Source organism: Callorhinus ursinus, unplaced genomic scaffold, assembly GCF_003265705.2.
Source record: "Callorhinus ursinus isolate GAN/ISIS: 27379988/994484 unplaced genomic scaffold, GSC_fseal_2.0 scaffold12, whole genome shotgun sequence".
Taxonomy (NCBI): Eukaryota; Metazoa; Chordata; class Mammalia; order Carnivora; family Otariidae; genus Callorhinus; species Callorhinus ursinus.
The window spans coordinates 50,609,063-50,622,407 of record NW_027397074.1 but is presented as its reverse complement, the minus strand read 5'-3'; the positions used below and the strand labels follow the sequence as shown (position 1 = coordinate 50,622,407).

The 13,345-nt window shown below is 40.5% G+C and overlaps 1 protein-coding gene across 3 annotated transcripts in view; it reads left to right on the top strand.

Annotated features, from left to right (window-relative positions):
* AOAH (acyloxyacyl hydrolase) overlaps window positions 1-13,345 on the top strand; it is a 168,364-nt gene that overhangs the window by 38,862 nt on the left and 116,157 nt on the right. For all 3 annotated transcript variants that reach the window (XM_025873145.2, XM_025873144.2, XM_073899076.1), the window contains one exon: window positions 3,762-3,861. In XM_025873145.2, coding sequence (XP_025728930.1) covers window positions 3,762-3,861 — 100 coding nt within the window. The remainder of the gene's footprint in view (window positions 1-3,761; window positions 3,862-13,345) is intronic.

Genomic DNA, 13,345 nt, shown 5'->3' with positions numbered 1-13,345 from the left:
GACACCAAAAACACAAAGCAATATCTGTGCCAGTCACAAGATAATTACAGCAGTCTCCCCTTATCCAGAGGGGATACATTCCAAGGCCCCCAGTGGATGCCTGAAATCAGATAGTACTGAACTATATATACTATTTTTTCCTATACATACATACTTGTGATAAAGTTTAATTTATAAATTAGGCATAGGAAATGATTAACAACCATAATAAAATAGAACAATTATAACAACACACTGTAATATGTTATGTAAATGTGATCTCTCTGTCTCTCTCTCTCTCTCTGAAAATATTTATTGCACTGTACTCACCCTTCTTGTTGTGATGATGTGAGATAATAAAATGCCTGCGTGATAAGATGAAGGGGGATGGATGACAAGGCATTGTGATGCAGCGTTAGGCTACCTTTTTTTTTCATTATGTTCAGTTAGCCAACATATAGTACATCCTAAGTTTTTGTTGTAGTGTTCAACGATTCATTAGCTGCGTATAACACCCAGTGCTTATCCCAACACGTGCCCTCCTTAATACCCATCACCTGGTTACCCCATCCCCCCACCCCCTCTCTTCTGTAACCCTCAGTTTGTCTCCTGGAGTCCCGGGTCTCTCATGGTTTGTCTCCCTCTCTGATTTCTTCCCAGTTTTCCCTCCCTTCTTCTGTGGTCCTCTGCTCTATTCCTTATGTTCCACATATGAGTAAAACCATATGATAGTTGTCTTTCTCTGCTTGACTTATTTCACTTAGCATAATCTCCTCCAGTCCCATCCATGTTGAAGCAAATGGCGGGTATTCATCCTTTCTGATGGCTGAGTAATATGCCATTGTAGATATGGACCACATCTTCTTTATCCATTTGTCTGTTGAAGGGCATCTTGGCTCTTTCCACAGTTTGACTATTGTGGACTTTGCTGCTATGAACATTGGGGTGTATGTGCTACTCTTGACCTTCAGACGATATGTTAGAAGGAGAATCATCTGGTTCCAGACCACAGTTGACCACCAGTCACTTAAACTATGGAAAGCAAAACCACAGATAAGAGGGGGACTAGTGTACAAGATTTAGAGAAATGAATAAATTCATAGTGTGCTATGGGTGTGGCCCAGAAATTGGATAAAAGTATTAAGTTGCATGAGGAAGATCTTCTTTCAGTGTTGTGAGTATATCTCTGTGACTGTATATTAATATATAAACTTTCTTTGAAAGTGATGTCAAGGTCTAAATTTGAGAGCTTTCATGTGTGGAAGGCCCTGTCCTCACTCCCTGCCATAGGCTGTTACTCTGTCTATTAACCTGTCTGTTAACCCTGACCTTGCTCCCTTCTTTTGATTTATGGTGATGATCATCATCATTGACTTCATTCTACTATGATCCTAATTAAACTTGTTCATTAGCTCTGCCAAATGTGTTAACGCCTCCTCCCCCACCACCCCTGGTCCCCCACCACATGCCTCATTCCTACACACCTCTATACCAGTAAGGGTAGTAAAAAGAAGTGAATTAAAATGTGACTATTTTGGGGCACCTGAGTGGCTCAGTCGTTAAGCATCTGCCTTCGGCTCAGGTCATGATCCCAGGGTCCTGGGATCGAGCCCCGCATCGGGCTCCCTGCTCGGCGGGAAGCCTGCTTCTCCCTCTCCCACTCCCCCTGCTTGTGTTCCTGCTCTCGCTCGCTCTCTCTCTCTCTCAAATAAATAAAATGTGACTATTTTGGTCTTTTTGCTGCTATAGGAAAATAATATTGGGTGGGAATGGTTATTATGAATTTGGAGATTTCCTAAGGATTTCACATTTTATGCATCACCTGAGCTTTCTGCCCCATGGCTGGTAAAGAGCACATATGCTACTTTGCCACTACTTTGCATCTTGTACCTTCTAGTGGTCTTACACTTGTCTGGATTTATGAGGCTCAGCATTTTCTATTCTTGTCCAAAGGACTGTTTCTCACTTTCAGTCTTCTGATGATGAAGCTCTGATCTTAGAAGACTCTGGGAAGAACACCACATACCTCATTTTCCTCTCCTCTTCCTCAGTGTAGAGACCATCAGCCTCACTCTCTGACTGTGGGGACCCCATTTCCACTCCTGTAATCCAGTTCACTTACTTGAAATTGTGCTCTATTTGCAGAGAAAATGAATAGGTCTTGGAAATCATATGATTAGTTGGTGCTCCTGGATTACCACAGATGGGATTATTGGCTGGAGGTTAAAAAAAAAAAAAAAAATTAAGCAGGGCCCTATTCATCACTCTCCTGAGCCCACAAAATATTAGACCCCCATAAAGACAGCAGTCATCAGTTAAATAAATGAACCATTAAGTTGAGGACAGATGTGTGAAAGCAGCCACCCTCTCCTGATTTACTGACCCTTCGTAGACATTAGTTTGCTAATGGACTTTATCTGCTATATACAGCTTGACCCGCAACTTAGAAGATAAAAGACCTCCTTTTATACTTTAAGTTACCTTCCCCTCCACCTCTCATGAAGGAGCCCTGGGGCCAAGCAGATGACTCTCTTTCTCCCTCTTAACGTAGATGCTCACAAAAGCTTAAGAAGCCATCTTGCCAGGCCTCAGACAGAGATGGAAACGGGACTTGGAAGCCCCCAGGAACACAGGGGCACATTCTCCCCAGGCTTCCTCACTGCACAAACTGGGTTCTGACCCCTGAACCCCATCCTACAGATTAGTTTTCCAAATGCTCAGTCCACATGGCAGAAAATGACATTATAGTCCCAAGTCACTATAGCTCCTATTATTCTGGGAACAGCCCAGAATGAAGTTGAAATCTTTAGTACTAATTCTAAATTTCCATAAGAGAGAATCTGACTGATCCTACCTGTCCAATGTCGTCCAGTGAGGTCCAATCAACGGGCCAAGACATAGGGAGTACAAACACAGTTGCCGGGAACCTGCCCCTATGGGTGAAGGGAGACTGTTAAATGGTCATGTGAGTTGGGAAGAAACCCCAAAAAGTATCTTCTAAAATCTAGATCTGTTTTTCTGAGATTAGTCTCTAGATATTACCAACCTATGTTTATTGATTCTTTTTGTTGTTGTTTTGGTTTGATTTGGGTTGGGTTTGAATCAGTGATTTCCTTGGAAAAGTTACTAAAAATCCATACCCTATTTGTTCCTTCATTTGAAGCAGCACATTGTTCTCATTCTTCTTGGTAAGAAGAGTTTGGGGAGTGTCAGGTAGAAAATGAATATGGAAGGTTTGTTTTAGCCCCTTCAAACTAGGTTAAACCAAAACATTTGAAGAACACTTTCCTTATACCATCCTGGGGCAGGGGGAGTCAACTATATTGTATTTTCTTCCAGAAGAAATATGTTTATTGTAAAGGAAAAGAAAGGATTTGGATTATGCCTTAAAAATAATTTTAGGTGTTTAAGGCTTTATCACACATGATTTTTTTTGCTGTAAGGCCTAGCAAACTTTAAAATATTATTTCCATCAAATTATACCCCTCTCCACTTTTCCTTTCCCAGTTGTGGCTTCTTCTGAAAAGAATCACAGTGCCCATGTGAGAGGCTGACCACAGCTCAGTGCTGTCTGTGCCCCCTTCCCACCCCCAGGACCTTATTCTAAACAGAGGAGAGAACAACGCGGCAGGAGATCGTTATGATCTGGCAGCTACATGGGGCTGGACTCAAACACCAAGCTAGAATCCATTCTGGGGATTTACCTTCCTTTGAAATAAGTTCTATTTCCTAAATGCCCGAGAGATCTTAAATAGCCTTTGTTCTGTCCCATTTCCCTCCAGGCTTAGCACAGATATGAACGCTGATGTGGTGTGTCATACCCTGGAGTTTTGTAAGCAGGACCCTGGCCAACCATTGTGTCATCTCTACCCGCTTCCCAAGGTGAGTGGGTTTTCACTTTGAATGTCAGATTATGGTGACATGCAAGCCCTTTGGAAACGTTGTAAAGGGAGGTTCAGCTTCACTGGCTCAGGGGTTTGGGAACAGACAGAGGCAAGATGACATTTTCAATTACATCATGTGAAATAATGTTGCCCTAGACCATTCCCCGCCCCCCCATGCTGCCAAAGAATATCTTTGCTATTTAACTATCGTAGACTATAATCTAGGGCTGGGCTGGCAGTAGGTGGGAAATCTAACCAGCCAAGAAGGTAAGATATTAAATTTCTCTCTACCATTTAAAAATCAAGCAGGTCACTTTTGTAGAAAGATAAACTCATCCAGTTTGCCCAGGACTTTCCTGGGATAAGCCCTGAAAGTCCCACATCCTGGGAAAGCCTGAGCAGTTGGTCATCCTAGTCTGAGCTTTGTTGTACTCTCCCCAAAACGGGTATAACAAAATGCCTAAAGTACCTCCTTCCTAGGTTTGTTGTGGGAAGTAAGTTAGCTAATACACCCAAAATGCTCAGCACTATACCTGCTACATAAAAACGTGTTAGTAGAAGTGGTAGCTAATATCATTATTATGCAGATGGCTCTTCAGAACACCCTACATGCATTACGTCATGTTGGACAATTTTCAAATGGAAGGCAGCAGACATGGCTGCAAATGTTGACAAAATTCTCAGCTCACATTCTGAGTGAAAGTATAATATTAAATCTGGTTAGGCCTCAAAATACTGATTTTTTCAGAAGCTTCCTATAAATAATTAATTAATTAAAATAAAATAAAATTCTATGCTTCCTATTCCAGAATTGTAGTTTTTCTGTGTACGACACAATAGGTTTCTGTTTTATATGTAAACTTCCTTTTTATTCTCATTGAATTAAAGTCAGTTTAACACTTTGTGGCCTAACCGATGAACATGATGCTGCTGACTGACAGCATTAAATATCATAAGCCTGTCCCCTTGAGAAGGAAAAGAGGGGTGCGAATGAATGCCTGGAGTAAAAGCGCATGTCATGCTTCCTAGGTCCTTGACCACGTGCCAATTACATTTCCCCGAATTCTACCTGAGAAGCTTTGAAATCCACTAGTTTCTAGAAGGGATAGGCACTTTTAATTAAAATATTTTTTCATGTGTTCAAATAGCATGTGAATATGGTACCATAATATTCGCTATTTGATAATGCACAGAGGAAACTTGTCTCTGTGTACAAAGGTGTGTGATACGGGTTTTTTGTCGTTTCCTTTCCTTAAATAACATCACGCTATATAGACATCACAACCACAGTAACAAATAGTTACAAAATGTTCAGCTTTAAACTGTGCCATGTAAAATGACCTTCTTTATTTTCGTACCCCATGGAGTTTATACCCAGAATACCATTTCCTTGTCTTCCCATCACAACACCCTTTGCAATTCCTAACTCGGGAGTGTTTCGGCCATCCTAGCTGGCTGGGAGGGAGTGGCAGGATTTCACCCTAGAAATGGCTCAGCTTGCACCCCAGCAGGGCTCAGCTTGACGTTCCCCCAGTCGCTGTTCTAGACTTTCACCCTCCTCCTCAAACCCCCATCACCAGTATCCATCCCGACAAGTGCCCCAGAGAAGAGGGGCAGTTGGTGCAAACATGGACAGCTTCACTCTCTTCGGCCTTCAAGATTTCTTTAATAGCAACAACTGATACTTCCTGAGGACTCACTATCCTACATGGTGCCGCGCTTACCCTTCATCTTATTTAGTCCCCCAGACAACTCCAGGATGGAGGCACCATTGTTTATAATGACCCCTTTTTTTAATGTTGCAGAAACTGGGGTAAAGAGGTTATGTAACTTGCTGAAGGTCGCTCCCTTAGGAAAGACCAGAACTGGGATTCGTATCCCTAGCCTGCTGAGAGCGGATAGTTGATCTCTTACCCATTGTCAGTGTTTCTGAAAATCCTTCCTGGGGTGTCTCTTCACATCAGTCAGCTGAAATCCCACCACCACAAATAACCAGTGTCAAAATGTTGGATGTTTTCCTTTTTAATTCTTAACTTAATTATTATTATTATATCGATTTTTTGGAGAGTCATGATAGTGTATATATAATTTTTTACTCTACTTTTCTCCCTTAGCATTACACTTTGAGCATGTATTTTTTAATTGTATATATCAGACCTTCTTTTCATTTCCATGGCGCACAAATTACACCTACAAAGCAGGTGTGAGTTAGTCTGGAATTACATACCTACTAAAGATGTAAATAATTTCCAGCCTGCTGCCAGATGTCTCCCTCATGACTGTCCCAGTCAATACCTACCCCCCAGTGTAGCCACTGTTCTAAAATCTATCACCACAGGTTAGTTCATTCATATAAAGTTCTGTTCTTGAATGTCATATAGATGGAATCATACAATATGGTCTTCTCCGTGTCTGATTTTTTTTGCCTGTGAGGGTCATTGTGTTTTGCGTGTGTAATGGTCTCACTGCATGAAGGATTCCCACAATCATCCTTCGATGTCACTCCTGCTCTAGCTTCCTAGTTAGTCCAATCAAATTCTGCTCTTGCCTGCTTTCCAAAAAATTCTCCACACCAGTGCCAGAAAGGCCTTTCTATGAGGTCAAGTCGATCTTGTCACTCCACCTCAGTGCCTTGCTGTGGAAATCAGTTTCTCCCTCATTCTTCAACTGGGTGGACTTCCTGTTCTTCAGATCTCGGCTCACATGTTGCTTCTTCAGGGAGTCCATCCCTGACTAGTCCTACATACCCTTCTTGTCGAAGCTCTTGTAGGCCCCTCCACGGAACCTGCCTTGTTTTAATGAACAAGTGTTTAATGAACAATGAACATGATGCTGCTTCCTGGGATAAGCCCTGAAAGTCCCACATGCTGGGAAAACCTGAGCAGTTGGTCACCTGGGTGATTGCCTGTCTATCCATCTCTCCCACTAGGCTATCACCTCCAGGAGGACTCTGCCTTGGTCACCACTGTACACCCAGTGCCTAGGATGGTGCCTCACACATTAACAAAGAAGTATTCGTCAAATGAATAAACAAAGTGCCACTAGCTTTTCATTTGCATCACTGATGGAAATTCTGATTTCCCTTACTTCATGGACACATTAATTTTCCCAGTGCCTATCTCTGTGCCCAGCTTATGATTTCTATATTGCCTACCCAGTTAGGTATACATTTTCACTTAGCATTTCAGGATTCTCAAAAAGCCTTCCTGGACTTCCATGGTTATCCTTGTGTACCCCCGGCTGCAGCCAAAATGGAGCGATTGGCTCTCTCTTGAGCTCACCTTAACCTTCCCACCTCTGTACCCTTGTTCTCAATCATTCCTTCCACCCAGGATGTCCTGTCAATACCAGGCCCACATTTCGAGCTCACATCTCTGTCACTTTCTCTGTAGAATAATTCTTAATCCTTTCCACAAAATATTAACTCTGCTCTCCACCAGCATCATAGATACCTTCTGAAGTACTATGATGTGCAAATGTTCTAAATGCTTCATGTACATGAATCATTTAATCTTACGAAATAGGTATTGTTGTTGTCCGCATGTTATAGATGAGGAAAGAATAGCACAGAGATATTAAAATATTAAGTTTACATACATTTTCTTATCAAGATGTAAGCTTATCAAGGCGGCAGGTCTGCATCTTGCCCGTCTTTGTTGCCTCCATTGTGCCAGGCACGTATTTGGTATCTGGGTAATATACCAGCGCTGCACTTGACATGTGTGATCTTTAACGGTGCTCCTAGGGGGTAGGGGTTATTTTACAGGTGAAGAAATTGAGCCTAGGAGAAGCTAAGAGATTACAAAGTTAATAAGTGACAACCAGAGGATTCAGCTCCAGGTCTGTTTGTCTTTATAGCCCAAGCTCTTCCCCACTGTGTTCTAGGCCTCACTGCTACTCCTGGGGTATAGTTACTTTTAATTGAACCACTGCTCCTGGGCCAGTAATTTCTCACAAGCAAGACTCCGCACCCTCAGTGTCCTGCTTTGCATGTGTTTCCAATTCTGGTAAAATACAAATAATGCCACACGAGCCATTGTCCCTGTGAAATGCATGCTGCAGGGTGGAGGGGAAAAGGGGGTCCTTCTGCTCCAGGGAGCTGGTGGTCAGAATCCAGCAGTGTAGAGCAATGGGATCTGACTTCAGTAGGAACAAAAGTACAAGTGGAACCACATTTAGGGACCTTAATAAACTGCCTGTCATCTATGGCACAGTTGACATTCCAAGCCCACTTTTTGCCCATCCTTTAGCTATGGATCATATCGTTATCTACTGTGTGCTCAAAATGACAAACGTCATCCATAATTAACTGAAGCAAGAAACAATCTACAATGTTCAGCTGGCACCCAGAGAAGGGGGGTTGGGGGGGTTGGAAAGGAGGACAAGACAGGATAGGAAAGGAACAGAAAGAAGAAAATTGCAGACTGCGTTGTGAAGACCACCCAGATGGTTCTGTGTTACCTACTTTGAGGGGATTATTTATACCACTCTTACTCTCCTTTGCATACAAAACAAGGCAGTGCCTGCTGCTGGAACGTGCACGCACGTGTGTGTGCTTGCACGTGTGCATAAGCAGGACCCTGACACTGAAAATTGAATGCAGTTCCTTCATGTGTACCTTGTCACGCTTGAGTCGTGTCTTTATTAGATCAGTGTTAGAGTGCGCCCATTGGGCCAGGAGCAGATCCTCCTCGGCTTTATGCTGCTCCCTCCAGGCATACCCTGTAACTTGGAACAGGTGCCCTTCCCAACCATCCTTGAGCTGCAGGGACATGCTACATTCACAAACATCTCAAAGGCATAGTCAAGACCTACTTCACACCATTTTGGTCCACATTAAAAGAGAATTATATTCGAGCATGTGCTCTAGTGGAGATAGATTCTCCCTATTTCCCTGGGGCCTCCAACCCATTTAAAGGGCTGTGGGCAATGGGAGAGGGGAGTCAAGAATGAATTTGCTTTAAGATTCCATTCTACCAGTTGTGGTTGTTCAATGTAAACATGGCAGGTAGGAGAAGGGGCCTCAAGCAAAGGAAGAGAGGTAGCCAGATGCGAGCTCTATATGGGAAAAGAAACATAGATACATTTATCACTGGGTGAGGGAGAGTGGGAGGGAGGCTGGAAACGTAAACAAGGGGCAGATTGGAAGGGCTTCCAGTGTTTAAGAGTCATTCAAATACTGGAGTAAAAATTCAGCATATTTTGGTATTTATTTCACACAAGTTTTAAGTGCTTGAAATCAGTAAAACAGATTATTTAATACATTTCAAATACAAAAATTCATAAACAAGTAAAATGCAAATATCCTGAAATATACATTAAATGTATTCTAATATAAAAATAAAATATTGCTTCAAAGAAGCAGTACATAAAATAAAAGTTTAATTGGGGTTATACATGAAATGCAATGATGATCTTTTTTAAGTCATCGTCGTCTATCATGAGGTCATCCTTTAGCTATGAAAAACTTCCCAGTTATTCCTCATTTGTCATCATCTTCCTATCTCATCTTACATAAATGGTGATTCTAATGCAGACACCATCTTAATACCAATTTTTAAAAAAATTATTTTAGAAAAATAATAAACTGCTGTGAGAGGGCCCATTGCCTTAGGAAAGCAATCCAGACTTTGAAATGGCTTTTCCTGAGTGAGTCTGATTGCTGCAGGAACCCGAAGCTCTCCAACGCTGAGTGTGTGGGAGTCTATGCACACACAGGGAAATCATGCTTCCTTGGGACCCAAATTACCACAAGGCTAACATAAAAAAGCTTGGGAAGGAGTAAGTTTGTACTCTTTTTATGAGAAAATGTCACATGACAAATTCTTGTTCAACTGAGAGATAAATAAGCTGATCTCAGGAACTTACTTTCATTTTTTAAATATTAAGTGTAAAATAAAATATCTAGCATCTCTTTTAATTGAAGATCTCAGGTAGTAAGATTTAGGAAAAATTACAAATAGACAGGAATTGAACATTTTCTAAGATTCATGAATCACTACATTTCATTCTGTACAGTGCTTTCAGATGTGTGAGCTAATTTTCCCCAAAGTTTTTCAATGATTGTGTGTGTGTGTGTATGTGTGTGTGTGTGTGTGTGTGTATGTATGTATGTATGTATGTATGTATGTATGTATGTATTTGGGTAAATTTCTCTACTCCATCTCTGTTTAATAAGACCCAAGTCTCTAGAGTCCGCCTTTGTCCTCTCAACATTGTAATTATGACTTGCCTTTTTTGTGTGTGGCATGTGCACAGAAAACAAAAATGAATTCAGCACTCTCAGTTAAACAGAATCTCTGTGTCAAACAAGGAAGAAGAAAAAATTACTTCCTCTGTCATCATCACTACGTTGGAGTTTCCATGGCTACTGACATGGACAATTCTAGCAAAATAACAGCTAAAAACTAAACTAAACAGAAGCTTCTCTCCCTATTTGGTTGTCTCGTCAACCTCTCCAACTTGTATTTGCTCTTCCCCTGTTCTCCACCCTAACTCTGTAGAGTGTTTTCTCACACATCCAAGCTTAGGGGGAAACAAATCATTAAATAATAAAGAACCATTTTTGTGATCATCAGAATATTTCAGGTTAAGGAAATTTCCTTCTTGAATGATGGCTGATCTTCAACTGTGACTTGGCAAACTATTAAAAAATGAAATGTTACTTGTGAAGGGAACGTACATTCAAGGAAGAGTAACCTACAATTTTGGAGCATTTTTTTGTGTACTACCTCACTGCTCTGGAAGAGTTAATAAAATTTTCCCCTGTATAAACCCATGTTTGTACCTAGAAGGCAACCATATCTTTAGTAACTGGGACCAGAAATGGTACTAAGGTCAAAAGTGTCTTGGGTGAAATTGATAGGCTTTTAAGGCCTAAAGAGTCATTCTTTTATTCTTGCCATAGACCTTTACTAAGCTCCTATTGTGTGACAGGCACACATTAAGGCTGAATGATAAAAGGCAATGACAAAAACAATTTGAATTGTCACACCTGTACCAAAAGCTGGCCTACGTACTTGTCATATAGCATTTAAAGTCCTTCCACACAATTGCAAGCTTATTCTGTTATCCTAATTTTACAGATGAGAAATCAAAATTCAAGCAAGTTGCTGGTTGTGGATTTGTTTATTTGACAATGTTTGTAAAGTTCCTATTTAAACACCTCAGGAAATTTTGAACAATGAAATAAATGACAGGGGGATATAGCCTTCTAGATGTGGAAAAGTCAACCAAAAAGGGAACAGAATATACTGCCTAAAAGCAAACCCAAGTGCATTGGAGATTCTTGTTTTTGATAAAAATAGCATTTCAAATCAGTGGTACAACACTGGCTTATTCAATAAATGGATGGAACTAAAGACTAGCCATTCGGAAATAAAATTTAAGCTAAATGTTTATTTCTTACAACAAAATAAAACCCAAATGAATTAAAGGTTGAATCGTTAAAAATGGAACCATAAAAGAAGAAAAATCTGAACAATTTTATTTGTAATTTGTGATACAGACGTCAGATGAATACATCTGACTAATAAAAAACCCGCCAAACACAAAGTCAAAAAAAATAGTAAACGGGGAGAATGTTTTTGTAATATGCCACACAAAGAATTGTTTTTCCATAATTCAAAGAGCTTTTATAAGATCAAAAAGAAGGAAAAAATGAGCAAAGGCCACGAACAATTAGTTTGTAGAAAAGGAAGATCAAAGGACCAAAAATGTAGGGGGAAATACCAATCTTCTTCTCATAACTAAAAGAGTGAAAATTAAATGAGATTCCAACTATTTCTTATGTATTTTGCTTCCATAAAACTCTTTGAAGATCATTAGACAAGAAATTATCGCAGAAACAGAAAGGCTTTAAATATCAGAGACCACTAAATTCAATTGCTCCCTGAAGACTTGAAGGCTTAAAACACTAACAGAACTGAGGAAAGCATTAACCCCTGTGCTTGGATATACAGTCTACTGTTCAATCTTTTCTCTGGGCATTTCGAGGTATCTCGACAGGGATACCATGTTGTATTTTGGTGTAAGCCCATATTTGGAATCTTGGAGAATTTATCTACTTAGACTTGCTTAAACACTAATTTGGAGGTCAGTTAACTCATAGAGATCTTTGAAATCTTCAAAATAGAGCAGTAATAATGCAAATTTAAGTTACCGTTTCCACTAAGTAGAAGAAATCAAATGATTCAAAGAAAGATACTTATATGGTATTCAAGATTTGAAAATGTTTCTTGCCTACTTTAGAAAAGTTTTAAAAAATAACTCTTTCTTGATAATATGCTTCTTTCTTCCCTTAGCTCAAGAAAAGCTAATGACTCTAGTGAATTCGAACTGTTCAAAAAGATACTTCAAATTTTGAAGTTTTTTTTAAAGATTTCATTTATATATTTGACAGAGAGGGAGAGAGCGCACAAGCAGGGGGAGAGGCAGGCAGAGGGAGAAGCAGGCTCCCTACTGAGCAAGGAGCCTGATGCGGGACTTGATCCCAGGACCCTGGGATCATGACCTGAGCCGAAGGCAGATGCTTGACCGACTGAGCCACCCAGGCATCCCCTGAAGTTTTAATCAGTGGTCTCCCAATATCCACTCTTGGCCCTTGTTTTCACCTAAAATAGTCACCCACATCAGAACTCAGTTCTGAAGTCATTTCCTCTAAGAAGCTTTTCCTGACACCCCAACTTCCTTGCCTTTCATCATACCCCCTCCTTCCAGAATGTATTACAATTGTAATTAACAATTGTACAATAAGCTAAATAATTATACAATTATTATTTAACATCTGTTCCTTCTGTTAAGGTATAAACTCCACGAGAACAGATAACCCAGCTATTTTATCCCCCAAGCACATGCTGTTATGTGTGATTTCCCCAGAGCCCAGCACAATTCGCTGCACTTATTAATCAGTTAAGTATTTGTTGAATGAATAGTGGACCCAAAGAGGTCCACATCCTAATCTCCAGAACCTGTGAATGTTACCTTACATGGAAAAGGGACTTTGCAGGTGTGATTAAGTTAAAGATCTAGATGGGGAAACTATCCTGGATCATCTGGATGAGCCTGACATAATCAAAAGCATCCTTATAAGAGAGAGGCAGGAGGATCGGAATGTGAGAAGAAGATATGACAACATATCTTCTTCATATCACAAAAACAGAGTGATGAGGCTAACAGCCAAGAAGTGGGTGCGGCCACGAAACACCGAAGAGGCAAAAAATGGATTCCCCCTGGAAACTACAACTGTTAGCCCAACTGATACCTGGTTTTTGCCTCCTAAGACTCATTTTAGACTTCGGACCTCCTCCGAAACTGTGACATAATAAATTTGTGTTGTTTGAAGCCACTATGTTTGTGGTAATTTGTTACGGCCACAATAGGAAGCTAACACAGATTAATTGTGAAACACTGGACAAGACTGATCTGACAACCTGAATGCAAACAAGATATAATAATAAAACAACAAATAGAATATTATGTTG